This window comes from Ictidomys tridecemlineatus, chromosome 15 (assembly GCF_052094955.1).
Source record: "Ictidomys tridecemlineatus isolate mIctTri1 chromosome 15, mIctTri1.hap1, whole genome shotgun sequence".
Classification (NCBI taxonomy): Eukaryota; Metazoa; Chordata; class Mammalia; order Rodentia; family Sciuridae; genus Ictidomys; species Ictidomys tridecemlineatus.
The window spans coordinates 51,977,052-51,996,608 of NC_135491.1; the positions used below are offsets into that span (position 1 = coordinate 51,977,052).

The window sequence follows — 19,557 nt, forward strand, 5'->3', positions numbered from 1 at the left end:
ACCTGGGAAGTTTATGGATGAAAGACCTTCAGGTGATTCTGATGCAGCTAGTTATTTAGAAACCATTTTTTTTTTAAGACTAACTCTAGGTCCATCTTGGCTTTCAAGGGACATGGGGACTCTCTTTCCAAAAAAAGAGGAGAGACTCAGCCCCTAATATGTGGAATGATTGTCTGCAGGGCCCCAGGTAGAGCCAGCCAAGCCTTCTACATGGGAGGCTTATGGCTCTTTCTTTACCTCAGTCACAGGAGAGAGAGGAGGGAGCCATAGTCAGAAGGGACCCTGGGCCCTGGCTTCAGCAGGGACATCCCCTGGCCCTGGCTCACCCTCAAAGACCACCTCCTCAGGGTTCTGTGAACCCATCACAGCAAAGAGGCCACTGTGTTTACCCACCAGCTCTACAAAGGCCATTAGCCTCAGGAGGGAGGGCTGAGGAGGAGGAGGATCTAGGCTCATGCTTCTAATATATGATGTGGACACGGGGTGCAGCACCAGGCAATATCGTGATACCCTTCTTGTGCCTAAGAGAGGAAGAAGAGAACAGGGGTCGAAACAGAGGGGTTGGGAGAAAGGCCTACAGGGTTTCCCAGTGCCAGGCATCTCTGCCTTTCTCTCATCCCTCTTAGGATGACAGGTACAACCCCTGACTTTCCTTTGTCATTACACCAATCAAGAATTATATACAACATGTTGCTTATTGAAGTACCTGACTATGAACTCAGCTATGTCCCTCACCCCAATTAAGCTAGTTTAGGGACACTTAGGAATACATGTGCACATTTCTATTGATATTCAAATGGGAGGGTAGTGCAGGAATGGAGGAGGAAATTTGCTACAACTTTGCATAAACTGACAGAGCTGGGCACACATGGAGAAGAACATGTTCTATTTATGCCTTGTCTTCTCTACACAAAAATTCATTGAATGACAGCCACATGATCTTCCATGTCCAACTCTAGCATCAAAATATAATTATGTGGATATAATCTGCCCTTTCCCTGGGCAAATGTGAACTGGGATGCAAGAAAATTTTATCAAAAGAAAATCCCACGTTTATCCTAAGCTTGGTGATGCTGAACTGAATGTTTTTGAAACTAGGGGCAGTGCAATTATTCTTAAGAGGAATTCGTTTTTCAGATGGGAGTAAACCAGTTACGGGGAATACGTTTAAATTAAAAATAGCATATTAATATTTATTAGGCTTTTATGGCTGCCTTCTGTGTGTACCATGTAATATATGTTTTTCACGTGAAGGAATTATGCAAAGTCTGCTCTAAAGACAATATTTAAAGAGCAACATAGTTTACTTGAAAAGCACATCTTTTCAGGAAATCCTAACAGCTCAGGAGGCCTAGTCAGTAGGATTTAAGTTCAAAGTCAGCCTCGGCAACTTAGTGAGGCCTTAAGCAACTTAGCGAGACCCTGTCTCAAAAAATAAAAAGGGCTAGGGATGTGGTTCAGTGGTAGAATGTCTCTGGGTTCAAAAATACCAACAAAAAAAAAAAAGGATAAATCTTAAAATAGAGGTGATGTGTGCTTTATCATGGCAAATGAGTGACAGCAGTTTGAGATTCACTTCCCATGTGCCTGTGGTCTTCTCTCCTGAATTCAGGGGTGACTGTAAGTAGGTGCTCAGAGCCTCAGTACCAGTGGAGACCACAGAGGTATTTAAGGAGTTCAGATCTTAGGGGAAAGAGGGAGTAAGGCAGAGCATGGAATCCTTGTGCATATTTCTATATTTTCTAAGCTAAAACCATCAAGTACATGAATCCATGACCTTTTCATGTCACATCTAGGAATAATTCTTCCTTCCATAAGCCAGTCCTTGCATGAGACTCAGCTGTGGGATCAACTGTCTCCACCCTTAATGTACGGAACCCACACCAGGAGCATTCCGGTGTGCTCTCCCCATCCTAATGGAGTTGCATGCTCCAGACACTTCAGTGCTATTGCCCAGGAAATACTATCATCCCAGGGAGAAGCAGTTATTAGGGAACGAAGACTTAAATATGCAATGAGTCTTTATCCTTTGTTGAAAAGGTGGGCTTAGTGGGAATTTATTACCTCTCATCCCCTATTTCCCATCTTAAATTCCTGGCTCTGCCCATAATTTGTCATTAAATCACTTATTGCCAACCTCTATTCGCATGCATCTCAGAGGCCATGAGAGTTCTAAAGAACTCTCCGTCTTCTCCAGGAGAATTCAGCTTAGCGAAAGGAGAGCCCTGGTGGGCCTAATTTTAAGTCTTGACTCCATTACAAATTGACCATTGATTCTGGGGCCAAATATATAATCTCTCTGAATCCCAAAGTCCTCTTCAGCAAACTGAGGGTCATCGTATCTTCCTTCCTGGGCCGTTGTGGGGATTAAATGAGACAGTGCGTATAAAGGGCTTAGCACAGTACCTGACACCCACTGAACACGAATCTAGGTTGCTTCTAAGAATATTACTAAATGCTACAAAGACATTTTCCCCTGTCACCAGCTTCATTTTCCATTCTTAACCACAGTTTTATTTTTGCTTGCTAAGTAGCGATAATCAGATGAAGTCCTCAAATATATATGAGGGCAGTGCATATGAGTTGTGTTGCAACCGAGATACCAGGGAAAGTACCATGTATTTAGATCAATTGGATTTACTTTGTCGAAACGGTTCTTGTTTTCCATAGGTCTGATGATTCCAAATTTCAAAAACAATTCCTTATTTTTTCTTCCTTCTTTCTTCTTCCCTCCCTCCTCTCCCATTTTTTTTGCAAAAATTTTACCAAGCTGCCTTTCAGACAGGACTAACCATTCATGATGGTAGCTCTGTCTCAGATGATTTCCATAAATAAATGTTTACAAGCCTATACAGGAGAACACAGTCACTCCAGCCTTTTCCAGTTGGATTTCTTCTCACCCAAAGAGGAAAAGTCATTATCTTTTTCCTTCTCTCAACGAAGTTCCTTTGAGATTTTTCTGACCCACATTGGCACAGTTAAACGACCTTGGAAATAAACGGAATTCCTACTCTCTCGTTCAAGAACTTAACAAGTTTCGAAGATAAAGAAACAGAATACTTTATTATAAAACTTATAAAATAATTAAATATTACACATATATTTTTTGACTTTTCTCTATAATCCAGGGTTTTTATTCAACATTTTTCCTCAGAATACCACTTCCTCAGTGAAGCAAGTGATAACACATAATAGGCTATTAATAAATTAATTTTTTTTCCATAAAATAACAAAATGATAATTATATAAAGACACAAATAACTTGCCATTTTATTTTATTTATTTTTTTGGAGGGCACGAGGGTGGCGCTGTGGAACCGTTTTTATTTTGGGGATAAATTGGCTGCCACTCCAGTGGGCGGAGGGAAGCTCCCAATCCAATCGCTCTTTCTCTGAGATTCAAGAACTCATGATTTTAATTAGTATGAGAACAAAAGATGCTGCTAAATTTAACCAAGCACGGTCTAGTTGGTTATGCTGAGCTGGCTAATCCTTGTCTGGACTGAGACTTCTTAAAGCAGTAAAATTGGGTTACATTCATCAAAGAGTAGCATCATACAAATATGCCCTTTATAACCACTTCTCAAAAAAAAAAATTACAGGGGGGTTCAGTCTTGTAAGTTACTTTGGTTTTGGCAATACAGTGCGGTGTTTTTCCAATTGAGAACAATTTTAAGCTTATTAATGCCCAACAACAGCTGGCTTCTGCTGACTGAAAATTCATCTGAAACACTGTGAAAATACTCTTATTTGTTGAAGGGTCTTGGCATATTGTGATTGATTAATAATGCAGCAAGAAGACTGGCAGACTTTTCTCTTGCCACTGTTTTTTTTTTTCCTTGTTAACTAAATCCTGGGGGCAAATTTAAAATTTGTCTATTGGCAGAAAAAGCCACAAGCAGCCTTTAATTTTCCAAGCACTCTGATAATATGTACAGAGCAGTATGAATGACGTGTGCTCCTCTCCTTGGGACGTGGCTGTTCTGCCATTGAGCTCGCCCTAAATATTTACCAGAAATGAACCACTCACCCCCAAAGAGCCGGTTCCAGCCTCCCACGGAATTGTTCAGCAAGCACCAAAACTCGGGAGGGGGACCGTGCAAAGAGGGCAGTGGTATTTGCCTTGGATGAGATTGTTTTCCACCCGAGTGTGAATTTCAATCACGTGGAGATTTCTAAATAGTCTGCATCGTCCTCCTTCCAGAATAATCCTTTGAACACTTTTCAAGTTGTTAATTTTAGTCTTGGAGACTTTTCTCTATAAAGCAGAATATACTTTATAAACAAAATAATAAACAACACACACACACACTAAATAAACGTAACATGAAGCTTGCCAGTCCAGCAGCAAGCACAAAGGTGAGCACCGTTTGGCTTCTGAGACGACTCCTGGCTGGGGTGTTCAAGGTCAGAGTCAAACTGTGAACTCCAAGTCACAGGCAAGGTGTTCCATCCAGGTCTGATTGGACCCGAAGGCTTACAGGGACCTCTTTCAAACAGATGTCTTTGCCACTGAATCCTCTGAAGTTCCAGAGGGCTCGTCTCACAGTGTCAAGATTAAAATCCAACATACCTCAGTGTGGTGCCTCGCTTTTCACGTTCACAGTGCAAATCAACCATTTCTCTTTCTTTTTGTTTCCAAGTCAGATTTGTCATCGCTTTCTATTTTCAAGTGCTTCAGAGTACCGTGTGCTTCTGGGGATGGAATCCGACGGCAACCTGCCCACTCCTTGACCCTGCACCAGCTCGCTGGTGGCTGGCTAGCAGTGCTCCGTCTTCTCGCTGGAGGCTGGAAGGGGAGACCCTGGCCGGAAGCTGTCGAGGAGGACGTGGAGGTCAGCTCTTCCTGGTGCAGGACTTGCAGCACTGTTTACCATAGAACTTGTGGTTGCAGACACCGTGCTGAGGAACGAGGTGGCACCAGCTGAAGAGATCCACACAGGATGGGTCCTCTAAAAGGAGAACATGCGGTTAGCATCTTAGCTCTGCCTGAACCATTTTAAGAAGGGGGGGGTCTACAGGACAAAGACCTTGGGCCCACCTACCTTGTGTCCACGTGAGCTTCTTCCCATTATTTGTTAGAATTTTGTCAGGAAAGTGAGGCAGGGGCAGAATTAAGATACCAGAAGGACGGCAAACATTAGCAGATGGGAGAAAAGATACATGTTTAAAAGCAAAAAAAAAAAAAAAAAAGTCACATCTGGTAAGAGATCAAGGTCTGTCCCCCTCACATCTCCTGGGATCTACAGCTAAATGAGGTTCCAAGGGACATACCCTAGATTAGCACTTCGGGAATTCTCTGGGGTTCGGTTCAGAAGTTCCAGGTTGGCGGGGGGGCAGGTGCAGTTGTGTATTTCTAACAAGCATCTAAGGGATTCTGGTGCCGCTGGGCCAGGCACTATACTTGGGGGAGCAAGTAGACTAATACAGTGGGCAGCAGGACGCCTGGATTTGAGGCCCTGCGCCAACCTGTGTAGGTTTAAATAAATCTCTCCAGTTAGCAAATAGGTGAGTTAATACCTCTCCTTTCTGGTTTCTCTAGCTGCTCAAGTCAGATGACACGTGAGTATGCCTTGGAAGTGCCAACATCATACATCTGGGATTCTCAGCGGAGCCTCAACAGGTACAAGAAACCATGTGACTCACACCAATTTCTTTATGTGGACAGAAAGGCATAACTGAAGCATGAGGCATTTTACTGTTTCCTTAAAGTGAATTTTCTTTTTCAGAATCATTTAGGGCCTTTAGTATACATGGTCAAATATTCTCCTTCAGAGCCCGAATTCTTCTCTTCTCCTTATCCAAGTCTGACGGTGCCTCTGGCCTCGACTCATCCAAGCCCTCCCTCTGCAGGAACCTAGCAGGTCCCTTCCCAGTCTGCCCTTCAGGGACTCTCCACCTGCCCTTCCCAGTCATGTATGACCATGTTCCTGTTGCTCCCAACCTGCGGCCTATGGTTCCTTCAAGTCTCAAATCTTCTGCCTGAAATTCCCTTCCCCAGACCCTTTCTGCTCTGCCACAATAGTCCAGGGATCCTTTTAAAGCAGCTGGTGTCAAACCTGCCCCAAACCCTCACACCCCACTGGAGTCGAAGGTACAGCGTTACATGGGGGATAAGGATCTGGTTCCCCACAGCCCTGACTTCCTCTTCCTCCTCTTGCCCCTTTCTTGTCCCATCCAGCCAGGCCAGCCCCCTTGCTGGTGCAATTTTCCTAAAGACATTTGAATGGCTTCCTTTTCACTTCAATCTGCACTCAATGGTCATTTATCTGTGAGACGTTTAGGACTATCTATACAACCATCCAGCTCCCTGATCCCGCCAGGAAGTTCTCTCCATTTCTTTACACTGAATTTATTTATTTTTAAAAAATATTTATTTCTTAGTTTTTGGTGGACACAACATCTTTGTTTGTATGTGGTGCTGAGGATCGAACCCGGGCTGCACGCATGCCAGGTGAGCGCGCTACCGCTCGAGCCACATCCCCAGCCCCTACACTGAATTTATTGAAACTCACACTATGTGGTTACTTATTATCTATTCTCTAGGATGCAAACTACTTGAGGGCAGAGACTCTGTCTGCATCATTTAAAACTGTATCACAAAGTAGTTGCTCACTATTTATTGAAGATATTCATTTCTCTAACTATCATGGATAAAATGAAAACTTTAGACCCTACTAAATCTAAACTTCAGTGCAAAGATCAAATGGAGTTCTTTTTTTCTTTCCAAATGAAAGACCTAAGCAACCTCATTCTACTTGAGACCTCATTTTACTCTGAAACTTAACCCCTGACCTACTACAGTCCTAAAGTCAGGAAAATACCACAGAAAAGCTCTGTGGAAACAGTTCTCAGAAAAGCCACAGATGGTGGTGGCCTGAGAGAGGCCAAGATATCGAAATATCTGAAATTCCAGATGGCCCCCCACCTAGGTGTGGTGACCAATATCTAAACTAGTATCCCTGCAGCTTGGCACGTACCCCCCTTGCGACACCCTCATGGTTTAAACCAATCATTTTTAAGTGAGGCAACTCCTTGAACTAACCAATAATCCTTTCCAGATTCTTTCTCGCCACTTGATAATGTTTTAATCATGTTTTAGAGTTCTTGTTTGATTTTCCTGTGGTGTGTGATGATTTGCTAAGAGATGCTATGATGTATGTGGGGTCCCGGCCTTCCCCAAAGAGTGTGTAAAACTGCTGCAAACCCTGGGCTCAGGGCCTCTCAGCGTCACCAGTTGCTGTGTGCACGCGGAGGACTGAGCTTGCTCGCAATAAACACCTCTTTGCTGCTTACATTGTTCTTGGTCTCTGGTGGTCTTTTGGGGGTCCCGAATTTGAGCATAACATATGGAGGCTCGTCCAGGATCCCCCTTATAAGCCTACTCAGACACCCCAATTGAGAGGTGTTGAAAACCTGGCCAGTAAGTGAAGGCATTGCCGATCTGTAAGTTTCTGTACTCTGGTTGCCTGCAGGTTCTGGTTCTGTGTTGTGAGGTCGGCAAAAGGTCCAGATGGATGCACCGAAAGGCAGCTGATGGGGTTTGTGGGAGACGTCCCCAGCACCTTCTGGGTTCTGAGTGGATTGCCTGTAGTAAAGTATTTAGTAAAATATTTTGTAGCTGACAGATCCTCTGTCCACCTCTGCTTTTAGTTTCTGGGTAGCAATCCAGGCCGCGCTGCGAATTCTGTGGCCGCGCTGCGAATTTTGTGTTATGTGTGTTTGTATTGTCCTGTCCACCTCCACCCCAACACCCTGGCAAGGGAACTAATCCCCCTCAGAATTCTTGCAGGTCGTAAGCCACCAGGGGAGTCCGGCAGTGGAAGATGTACTCTGCCTTCTGAAATCCTCTTTGAAACAGCCTCAGGGTGCTCACAGTTAGTGCAAGGCATTTGCTGTTGTGTTATGATCTTGATTTTGTGAATAATTGTAGCTGTTTTCTCTCTTCACCTAGACATGGGGCAAACTCAGACTACTCCTTTGACTGTAGACCGTTTTATAGACGTTAGGGAAAGAGGACGTAATTTGGGAATAGAGATAAAGAAAAGAAAGCTAGTTACTCTCTGTTCCGCCCAGTGGCCCACCTTTGGTGTAGGGTGGCCACCGGAGGGGACCTTTGAAAAAGTGCCATCATCCGAGTAAAGAATGTGATTTTTCATCCAAAAAGAGAGGGACATCCAGATCAGATTCCTTATATCTTAGTGTGGAGGGAAAGAGGACTAAAAGCCCCGTCATCTGGTGCCTGAACAGGGTCACGAAGAAGTCGGTTCACCAAAAGTGAAAGTATTGGCGAGTTCCGAGGTAAGGGTCTCCCTGAAGACATGGGGCAATCTCACACTGAGCATGATGCTCTGGTTCTTAAAGTGCTGAGATTCATGCTCAAAAGCCGAAGTTTAGAGATCTTGGATGCCCAGGCCGAAAAGGTCTGAGAAACCTTGACACGCGCTGTGCCCTGGTTGGTGGCTGCCCATCTTTTTGATTGGGCCACCTGGGACTGCGCAGAACAATTGGTGAGGAAGAGGGAGATTAACCTGCGAGAGGACCCCCCTCTGGGGTCTACCCGATCCTATCTGCCCTCAAAGCCTGCTTCTCCCCGGGCCCCTCAGAAGGAACCTCTAGGGGCGGCAAAGACCCTTTTAAGACACCTACTCCTCCTACCTCAAAGGGCGACCTGGCTTGGGAAACCCTTGTTGAGGAGTGACTTGGGTCACAGTAAGCCAGTCCTCTCGCTGCCCAGGAGGAGAAAGGCGTAAAGCCTCAGACAATGGCCTCCTAGACCCTTTTGATCCTTAGCCTGTTCCTCTGAGTTCCGCACCAAGTGCTCCTGTCCCGGAACACATGGTGGATAGTCGGGATGGGGAGCGGCCTCTGCCATATTGTCACCTCTCTCCTCACAGAAATTCTCCGCCATCTTGTGCAAACCCAGAAAAGCCGGGTAAGCTGCCATCTTATAAGACCAGCGATGACTTATCCCCTTTGTGTATGGCTTTCCTGGTAAATGCTAACCCTGGGGGCAATAGACTGGCCTTTTGGTATCCCTGGGAGGCCCAAGATTTGAAAGAACTCAAAAAAGGCCGTCTCCAAGGATGGACCTAATTCACCCTGGGCCAAAACCATCCTCCAGGGTCTGGCCCAACAACAGTGCACCACCCAAGACTGGAAAAACTTAACCCAGGCTGTGCTTCCTGGTCCCCTGTACCTGAAATGGTGTGCTTTTTTAAATGAGGAGTGCCACGCTCAGGCTGAGAGGAATCAGGCTGTTAATCCCCCGGTTCCTGTAACTTATGGGATGCTGTCGGAGTCCAGGGATCAATTTTCCACAGGCCTTCAGCAGGCGCTATCCCTGCCCCCTACCAGGAGCAGGTACGGGCTTGAGGACTGGCGGCATGGAAAAAGTTGGAGGAAGGCCCCTCAGAGCCCCGGTAGCAGGAATTACCCAGGGGGCAACTGAGGATCTTGCCACCTTCATCGAGAGGGTGGAAAAGAGCCTCCAAGGGAAATTCCCCCCAGGGCCCCTTCGGGACCAGTTGTCAAGATGCTGGTCTGGGAGGGGATGGCCACAGACCACAAGCTAGCCTGTGCGGGGATGAAGGACAGATCTATGGGGAGGTGGATAGTGGCCACTAAGGATGTCGGTACTCAGGCCCACCATCACAGTCGCTGGTCGCGGCCTGGCAGGCCCAGACGGCTTCGCTCGCTGAGGCCCTTACTACCGCCCTCGCCTCTTCCAGTGGCGCCAGGAAAGGGGTTTGTTGTGGGTGTGGTCAACAGGGCCACTTCAAGAGAGTGCCCTACAGGACAAATAAGACCCGGTGCCCTGCAGGGACGTCCCTCAGGCCCGGCTACAGGGCAAACCCCGCCTAAGACGCCTTGCCCCCGTGTAGAAAGGGATTCCCTTGGCGGAGGGATTGTAAGTCCAAATTTGATTTTGAGGGGAAGCCTTTAAACTAATAATGGGGCGCCCTCCAGCCCCATCACCCAAAGGAGGCGCCCCGCCTAGTGGCCCGCCTAGGGCCCACTGGACAGTCCCAATAACCCTGGGAATTACGTCAAAAACGGATATCTTCATAGCAGAGAAAAAGATCCGCTGCTTGATTGACACTGGAGCGGATGGGACAGTATTTAGGAAAGAGGAGGTTCCCCCACAATGGAAGCTGATTCCCGGACCGTAGTTATTGGGGGTGGGGGGTGATACAAGGTCTGAAGAAACCAAGGACTGGCTCACTTGGAAGGATGTAGATGGGAGTCAGGGAGAGGTACGCCCTCTGGTGGCGTCTGGCCTGACAGCTAATCTGCTGGGACAGGATATTTTGGGGGAAGCTGAGGTGTTCATCACCACAGATCACAAAGGGATAGATGACAATATCCTAGAGGAAGAGGAGTACCAGCAACAGTTTGGCCTGTCAGGTCCCCTTAGCAATTACGGGGGGGGGGGGGATCCACTTTTTGAGACATGGAGGTTGAACACTCCTGCACCCCATGTGAGGCCTCACCCGCAATCCTAGAGGCCACTGTTCCTACTGTCCCCAAAGGCTTCTGGGCCCTCCAGTGCGGGTGGAACAGTGGCCTCTTCCTCTAGATAAACTACAAAAGTTAAAAGAGATAATATCAGAACAACTGACCCTAGGGCATATTAGGCCCTCCTTGAGCCCTTGGAATACAAAAGGCCACAGGGAAATGGAGGATTCTTACAGGACCTAAGAAAGATTAATGAGCAGATGATTCCCGTTGGTACCCCCTTGCGAGGGCTACCCTGGATCCCCTGCATCCTTCAGGATTTGACTCTCATTGTGATTGATATCAAGGATTGCTTCTTTTCTATTCCCCTTGATCCCCAGGACTGCGAGAAGTTTGCCTTCTCCCCTTCTCCGTTCCCTCTGTTAACTTCCAGGGGCCAGACCAAAGGTATGAGTGGGTGGTGTTACCCCAGGGCGTGGCCAATAGTCCAGCTTTTTGTCAACATTGTTTCACAAGTCCTGCAACCCCTTTGGAGGCGACTGAACATAATTCTATATGTTTACATGGATGACATCATTATTGGGGTGGTCGGACGCCAAAGCGTTAGGTTCCGCCTATAAGGAACTCCAGACTCTTACAAAAGGGAGGATTATATGTATCTAATGACTAGGTCCAGACCTTACCCCCTTTTAACTTAGGTTGGACTCTGTCTATCCCCTAAAGCCTCAATTACTTTTCCAGGCGTCCTATACTTTGGTGGAATTACAAAAACTGTTGGGCGAACAGGTCCCACCTCTGGAATCCTCCGGGGTCAACCCTAGGGGCCTCAGACCTAATGTCCTCTGGCAAACTGATGTGACCCACTATGAACCTTTTGGAAAATTAAAATATATATTTATGTCTATAGATACTTATTCACATGCTTGTTGGGCAACTGCTCAGTCGGGCAAAAAAGCTCGACATCCTGAAAGCCATTTCCTACAATGTTTTGCCATTTTGGGATCACCCCTACAAGTTAAGACAGATATCGGGCCCAGCTTTGTGAGAAAATCATTACAAGAATTCTTCCAAACTTGGAATATTAAATACTCCACTGGAATACCATACAATCCAAAAGGTCAAGTTATAATTGAGTGGCATAATAAGACCTTAAGTCCAAAAATGACGGACGAGGCCTTCCTACCCAAGCATCTTCTGTCCCCTCAAAGTGGTCTTGTCTGACCTGATGTCTACACTGCTTTCCTATCTCCTCCTCCCCAGTCACTCTTTCTTTATACCCTCCTTGAGTTTCCTTCCTGCTGTGTTATCATCTGGTCACACCTTCTACTGGTCGGCTTGCTGTTTCCATCTGCACGCAATAAGTTTGGCATGAAAGTGGGAATTTTGTTCATTTTGCTTGTATCAGACCTGAGAATAGTTCTTAGTAAGTACAAAATAACCAAGTGTTGAAAGTCGAACTACCTTATTTAACGCTCACAGTGGTCTTTCGAGGTAAGCATTATTTCCCTGTTGAATAAAAACTTGCTCAAAGCTGTGTAGCTTGTAAGTTTCAGAGCAGGGATCGAAATCTGTGTTTATGTTTTTACAATCCTTGTTGCTTCCTCATGCAACACCACCCATCTGAAGACATGGGGTTCCGTGAGCAGCAGCGTATTAGCATTACCCATTTAACCTGGCCATTCCCAACTCTTATCTCCCTAGTTGCAGCCCAGACATCCAATGTGAAACACCAGGTGCAGTGCACTGTGAATGACGAGACTTCAAGTGGTCTCACGTCAAGTAAGTACGATGTAAATCATCCAAGGTGAAGCCCCAATCTTGACACCAGGGAAGGCATCGTGCAGCGGTAACATACAATGAGGTACTCTCATGATTGGCTATTGTCCTTCGGCCATGCTGATGGGGTGCATTTTTTTTTTCCCCTAGACCGAGCCTCGGTATGTGTGGGTCCCTTCATGATGGTCTGACTTTCAGGTGGAAATGAGAAATCACTGATGGTAAAGAAAGGAGAGAGTCTGGGAGTTCATGATCCATTCCTCAAAAATGTACATTTCTTCCCCGTAGACAATTCTAGCATCAACTAGGGATGATCTGGTTTTCAGCAATTGCTACATAACACCTTCCTTTTGTCTTTGCAAACCTCAGCCCAGATAACATAGAACGCAGATAACAAGAACTTCTTTCTTTAAAGAAGAGGAAAGGAAACTGACGCCCCAAGCCTGGAGCTAAGTACACCCAGAACAACTTAGAGATGGGAAGCGATGCAGACAGGGGAGCCCGGGAGGAACAGTCCTGAGTCTGACTCACCACAAACTGGAAAAAGCAGGGTAAGAGATTGGACTGTCTTGGAAAAAAAAAAAAGCTGTGTTTGGATGAAAAGAAAACCCAGCAGTTTTATGCTAGAAAATGATTGTCTTGCACAAGGAAATCTGATTAGGCTAAAAAATACTTCCTGGTGTTTGTCAGATGACTTTGAAATGAACTAGACTAGGAAAGCAGTTCTCTCCTGTAATTGAATTTCCCAGCAGCACCCGCTGCACTTCACTTGAACCGACTTAAGAAACCTTTTCATGTGCAGTCCTAGGACAGCACGCATTCGGTGTAATTGACTATAATTTATCTGTCTCCTCCATTAAAACGAGAGCCCCTGGAGGGCCATTCTTGTTCCCTCTTATATTCCCACTGATTAGCATAATCTCTGACACATGGTGGTTACTTTTTCATGTTTGTTGAACAAACATTTAATTTTTAAAAAGGGTCTTGCAGCATGGCCGTTTCCCACTTTTGAAGTAAGAATGAGTGGCGACAAAGCCTAGAATGAAATGCTCCCTCCCAGACCCAGAAAACTAGATTAATGTGATTGTAAGTGCCCCAGCATTGCAGCTTGCAGAAGTCCAAGGGAGTACTGTCAAGTCTGCATTGGAATGTGCCACAGGCCACAGAGCTGTGAACACCCGAGATGCACCGTCAAACAGCGTCAGCTTGTGACAAATTCTCCAGAGACTAGTGGAACTGACAGGCGCGGTGCCCTTTACCTCGTTTTTCAGGCGATGGACAAAAGTTTGTGTTGCAGGCTCGGAGCACTGGTGGCTTCTGGTGGAGCGGACAACTGGAGGAAGGGTGGCCTTGCTGAACACAGTGGACGGAGCGGGTCTGCACCCCTCCCCCACAGGTGACTGTGCACTGCAGAGAAGGGAAAGGAGAGGGGAGTCAGAAGGGCCCTTCTGGATGCTGTCCCTTCTGAGGTCAGTGATGTCAAACAGAAGGAATCTCCACGTTCGTGACATGACCGAGATGCCTGCCGATGGAGCAGAGATCATTTGGAGCCAGGCGCTGACGGTCCATCCTGATTTGTGTGTGTGTGTGTGTGTGTGTGTGCCTTTGATCTGATCAGAAGGGTCTTAAGCAAAGGCTGTCTAGCCCGAGAGCATGCGTCTCCCAGTTAAGTGACTCATAAAGAAGAGAGGTTCCAGAAGTAGCCTTAAGAACGCAGAAACAAACCCAGACACATCTAGGGAATGGAGTGCAGTATTTAAAGAATTCCAGACCAACTTTGCAGATGCCATAGTGGAGGGGGATAACTCTAAATTAGGACAGGAAAAGAAGTGATAATCAGAGACACTGGAATTATGCCCTGGGTCATTCAGAGTTAGTTAGCACGGGGGATTGGGTGCTTCCTACAAGCCAGTAACTTTACTGTCCAATCAATGATGGTCAGCTTTTTTTTAACCCAGATAGGTGTATGAAAAGTTGATAAAGCTGTTTCATAAGAGGCATAAATAAGTAAGCATTATCAGGAAAAAAGTGTAACCCTTTAAATAGATTTTGTTTTGCTTTAAAATTTTGCTTTAAAATTTCGTTTTGCTTTTAAATTTAAAATTAATAAATTTAAATTAAATTTATTAATTTAATGCAGATAGATGAGGCTTTGTTTTGGACAAACATCACTATATGACTTTGCATTTGGGAGGAAAATGTAAGCTGGGGTGGGAAAATGTATGAGCTTGGGAATTAGCATAACATTCAAATAGCAAAACCTCTAACTTGGTGAGATAGTATAAATTTGGGGTAATAGGGGCTACATGCTCTCTGTTGCATGGACACAGCAATGGTCAGTGTGGGAGTGAATGTGGCTATGTTCTCATAAAAAAGCTTACCAAAAAAATGGCAGAGTCAAGGACACAGACTTGGCACCTTGGCAATTGTTGGCTAACCCTTGATCTCAATAATAATATAAGAATCCATTTCAAATGTGTAAATTATTAAAAACTCAGAGATAAAGGGCCTAGCGATATGGATAGCATACTGCCTGGCCCATGAGAAATAACCATGCCATTCTCCTTCATGTTTTACTTTCAGATCCTCCTGGATGTATGCGTGTTTACACACATACGTCTGGACTCACACATGCCCCTGTGCTTAGTGGTAAGGTGGGCAGCTGCTGTGAATGTGTGCTGTGAAGAACAAAGCAACTCTGCCACAAGCATCCCTGGGAATATGCTCTTCTCTCCCACTTAGCATCACATACCATGTAGCTCATAAAACCCAAACCAGTGACCCAATGTCCCCAGAAAAAGGGTCTCTCTCACCGCTGAGGACAGAGAATTCAGGTCGCTGTGATTGCTAAGAGGTTGGCCTCAAGGATTAGCTGAGAGAAAGCACACACAGATTTATTGCACACGAATGGTTTGGAAAATGCTAGATGTTATGGTATTATTCAAAACCAGGAGCTGTGATTGTGAGCAGCATTTCTAAATTAGCAGAGTGTCACAGGCCTGATGTTAAGTGCTTTATACTTATTGCCTCACTGACTTGGCAAAAAAAAAAGCAACTCTTCCAGTTTTTATCATAGCAATTTTCTAAACATAAAAACTAAAATTTACAGATTAGGGTCACATACGTAGCAAAAGCCTTTCTTCTTTATGCTTGGGCAACTGCTAATGTGCAAGGAGCAACTGCTGGTGAGCTGCCTCATCTTTTGCATCTCCCTAGAATGTCAACCTCCTACATCTGTATTCACTCACCCGTTGCCATGGCGACGTGTACCATCCAGCAGCCGTGTTGTACACTGGACAAGCCCTTCGGTTGCAGGTTTCCTCCAAGTTCAGGTTGGGTTTCTTAATGTTGCGGCATCTTCGTTCTGGGAAAGTTATCAGTTTTCCCTGGAAGGTCTTCTCGCTGCATTTCAAGTCCCTCTTCCTCACGCCCAAACCACAGGTTGCAGAACACTGGGGGCAGAGAGAGGAGGCGTGAGATGGCAGAACGCCACTGAGTGGATGGATGTACCTCCCCGCGGTGTCAACCACATGCCTTTTAGGGACTTAACGATAATCAGCGGAGTTCTGGATGCTACAGGCAAGGAGACCAAAGGACAGAGTATTGAAGTGACTTTTGCAGAGCTCACTCATACACACTGTTCATGGGGACTGAGAGCTGCCGTGTGGATGCGAGATAAAGTCCCCCAGCAGAAGGATGAGACAGAAGCACTGGTGACATTCACACCAGGTCTTTCTGAGCAGCTGGGAGAATGAGCCAAAGAAAGAGAGTCGAGAGACAGTGGAGGGGGAAGACGCTTCTGAATACTGGTCCCTTACGTTCACCCTGCCTCTCCCTTGGATGAGATGTAACCTAATGCTGTGTTATGGCTGGAAGAAGAGAGAGAGAGGGGAGGATGGAGGTCCATGAAATAACTGGGAGAAACCACGTTTTTAAAAAGTATTTTAAACAGTATTAGGGGATAATGTATGGAGCCTCATGAAGCCAGTTAACCAATGAAATTGGTATCAGTGTAAATATCACATACGATAATGGGTGAAACTGAACGCTCCCCTTTCCAATGGAGCCAACAAGTACAGCTCCCTTGTACGGATGAGGCCAGCAGGGCCAGCCCAGGGTCACGCACGTAGCCTTCAGGTCATAATGTCTTTTAAAGAAAACAGATGGGGAGGAGGGAGACGGTGTTGCCATAACTGCTTCCTGGTATGGACCCGTTTATCATTTAGACAGAAGCAAGGACGGTGAGGCTCGCCAAGCTCGCTCAACGTCCCTCTATTATTTTTTTTCCTCTCTATCTTTCCTGCCAGACTGTAGACCCTTCAAAGCCCAGACCATTTGTCTACACTGTGTGCTCTGGGCTCAGATCCTTTTCCTCTTTCCGACGTCTGTGAGTTCGGTTGCGTTTCCCAAGCCAGAGTTGGAGACAGCTCCTCCCTCTCTCCTACCAGCACATGGGCCTGAAGGTACCAAATGGTCTCCTTAGGAACTCAAGGATATGGCTTTTCTCTGTCCCAAACACGTTCATCTTCCGTCTTCCTTCCTGCAGTGTCCACACAGGGCCTCCCCACCCTTGGGTCTGCCTGCTGGGGGCCTGTTCCCTGAGGGTTCCACTGTTCATTTAAGATTTCACTTGGTTACTCAGTACTTGCAGGACATGTTCCTAACCTGCTACCCCAGGCCTTATGACCCCTGTCCAGTGAAGTTTCCCACCATACCCCCACCCTGGTCCTGTCCCAGCCCGCTGAGTGTGCCATCCTGTCACCAACAACCTGCCCCAACCTCGGCATGACTCCTGCTCGTCCTTCACGCTCCCTGGAGAGTCTCTGCTGATGAGAATTCTTCCTAAAGTCTGGCTCTGGTTGACCTTGAACTTTCTCAGAAAATTACAGACTTCTCAGAGCACCTGGCCTACCGCATCGGTTTCCCTATGTGTGCTTTATGGACTTTTGTATCCCTTACCCAGGCACAGGCCTGGTAGGTAGGCTGGGCACTTTATTCATGTTTGAAACAAGCATGGAGGGGGAATCAGCAATCAGTAGATACCTGGTGTATGCGTGTAACAAGGAGGAGCCCTCTGACTCTGGATGCTGGTGGATGAGCTGAGCATTGAGGCCCCTCCCCACCCAATAGTGCAGCTGAGCTCATACCTCGCTCCATGGAGACGTGACCCACTGCAGCCGGTTGTTTTTGGGACATCGTCCTAGCACACAGCCCTCCTGCACCTCGGGTCTGGGGATGCTGGCGCACAGGCTCTCGGGGAGGGTCTCTGCATCAGAGCTCTTACAGAGGAGTTCACGTCTCCGTGCTCCTCGTCCACAGGTCTTGGAACACTTGAGAAGAAGAAAAAGTGCTATTGGCATGCTGGTTTAGTAAATGCTTTTCATTTGAGTAAATTTCATACCGACGAAGTGTTTGCAAGATTATTTGTAAGCATTTGAGCAAAATTACCAATAAAGTCCCTTACAGCAGGCGAAACCCACCTAGGGGCCCAGGGAAGAGTACATAACTTGCCATGATTAGCTTTGCCTTCAACCTGCCGGATATCAAATGGCTGCTGGTGACCCCAGGTCTGAAGATGAGTTACATTCATCACATGGCACAGTATACTAGAAAAGGGCTCCTATCCATTGGCACCTTATCCACCTATAATTGTATGTGTCTGTTACAAGGTGCAGTGGACCTGGGTGCTTGACCAAAGAGGATCACTTGTGACTCCACCAAGAAGAGTAACAGCAGAAATGTGTGCAGAAGGACAGATAGAATATAGGTGTGTGCTACATCAACAGTAGTCAGGTGTCAGAGAAAGGGGGCACCAGGGACTAGGTTCTTACCCCTGACAACTGTGCCCTCTGGGTATTGTCCTAACTATGGTGGAGACTACTAAGCACTCATAAAAGACCTGAGTAAATCTGCATAACACAAAGCTTCAGGTGGGCAAATTACTCTTTCACTCTTACTCTCAACCTTCAAAAGAATTCTTCAAAAGCATCTCCTTGCTTTCAGGGGAATAGTTACAAACTTGTCAAGGTCACTTAAAAAGACGGCTCCAGGCTTGTCCTCAAGGAACGTGTCACCATCTTGGCCCCTACAATCTTATCTTTCTCTCAGAAGGACCATATGCCACAGCGGCCTCTCTTTTTTTACCTGAGTTTCTTAACTAATCACAATCAGCAGGGTGCATTTGCAGCTTGCTCAGAGGACCCGTGTAAATTCTCACTCTTCGCATTCTTAAAGGAGATGACAATGACATCAGGGAGAATCCCTTCCATGTAATGATGTAATTTAGCAGGAACAACAGAGCCTGTATCACACAACCTTCTGACAACTTTAGGGCCCAATCACTGTCACCCTGTTTTACAAAAGAAGTATCTAAGAATCCAAGAGCAGAGCACCCTATCCAAGATAATCACACAGTTGCCAAGGAAGAGAGATCAGTGGAAAAGTGGGTCTGAAGCCAGACCAGGGAGTGAACCATGGCATGTATCACTGTTCTGTCACAAAATATCTAAATGGTTAATTCTTTTTTAAAAAATTCTAATTTTATGTTTGCAATTCTATTTCAGAATGGCCAAATATGGGACCTGTTGCTCATGCAAGAACAGGTTGTGATACATTCTGAAGGATCTCTTTCATATTAGTTATGAGCAGGTTCTCGAAGAGACGCATTTGGTTCTAGTAATCAAAATTTCACAAAAGAAATAATTTCCATGTTACATTTGGGGCAAACTCGATGAACTAACATGCTTTTCATCAGGGCCATTTGAAATTCACCAGTCTCCATTATCCATGACTACCATACATATTTGGCTAAAACAGTCCTCTGAATTCTCCCTTTGTAAATTATAATTCCCAACTGGAAAGAAAGAGAACAGACTCAACATCGTATACTACTTACATTTACCCTTTTTTTTTTAAATTTAAAAATGAATGTGTTCTCACATTAAGTACCCCAAAGCATGCTCAAAGATATTCTTTCCCACCCTGGGATTCTTAATCTAATAGATATACCCCAACATGGGGGAAAAAAAGTCTTCTTCTGCCTTCTTCTGGGAATGTGGCACTGCACTGCTGAACTTCAGAAATCAGCCCTCTACCTGACACAAGGGACTATGAAGGAAAGGAAGTACGGGAGACTGCTACGGGGCTTACAGTGCAAGTGACCATTCCCCTGCAGCTTTGAGCTCTTCTCTAAAGTTGGATCGCCATCTATGGATTAGCAGAGGATGAACCATCACCTGTAAGGCGGTGGTAAGGCAGGGGTTCTGAAGGAGGGAAACCTCTGACACTTAGTCTTTGTGGCAGACACAAAGCGTCATAGGCACCC

The 19,557-nt window shown here is 46.0% G+C and overlaps 1 protein-coding gene across 3 annotated transcripts in view; it reads right to left on the reverse strand.

Annotated features, from left to right (window-relative positions):
- Positions 1-3,035: 3,035 nt before the first annotated feature.
- The window catches only part of Adamts18 (ADAM metallopeptidase with thrombospondin type 1 motif 18), a 133,334-nt gene continuing 116,812 nt past the window's right edge, over positions 3,036-19,557 (reverse strand). For all 3 annotated transcript variants that reach the window (XM_021721749.3, XM_040279536.2, XM_021721748.3), the window contains 4 exons: positions 17,381-17,563; positions 15,482-15,685; positions 13,493-13,640; positions 3,036-4,951 (listed from right to left, as the gene is read on the reverse strand). In XM_021721749.3, coding sequence (XP_021577424.1) covers positions 4,836-4,951; positions 13,493-13,640; positions 15,482-15,685; positions 17,381-17,563 — 651 coding nt within the window. In that variant the 3' untranslated portion in view covers positions 3,036-4,835. The remainder of the gene's footprint in view (positions 4,952-13,492; positions 13,641-15,481; positions 15,686-17,380; positions 17,564-19,557) is intronic.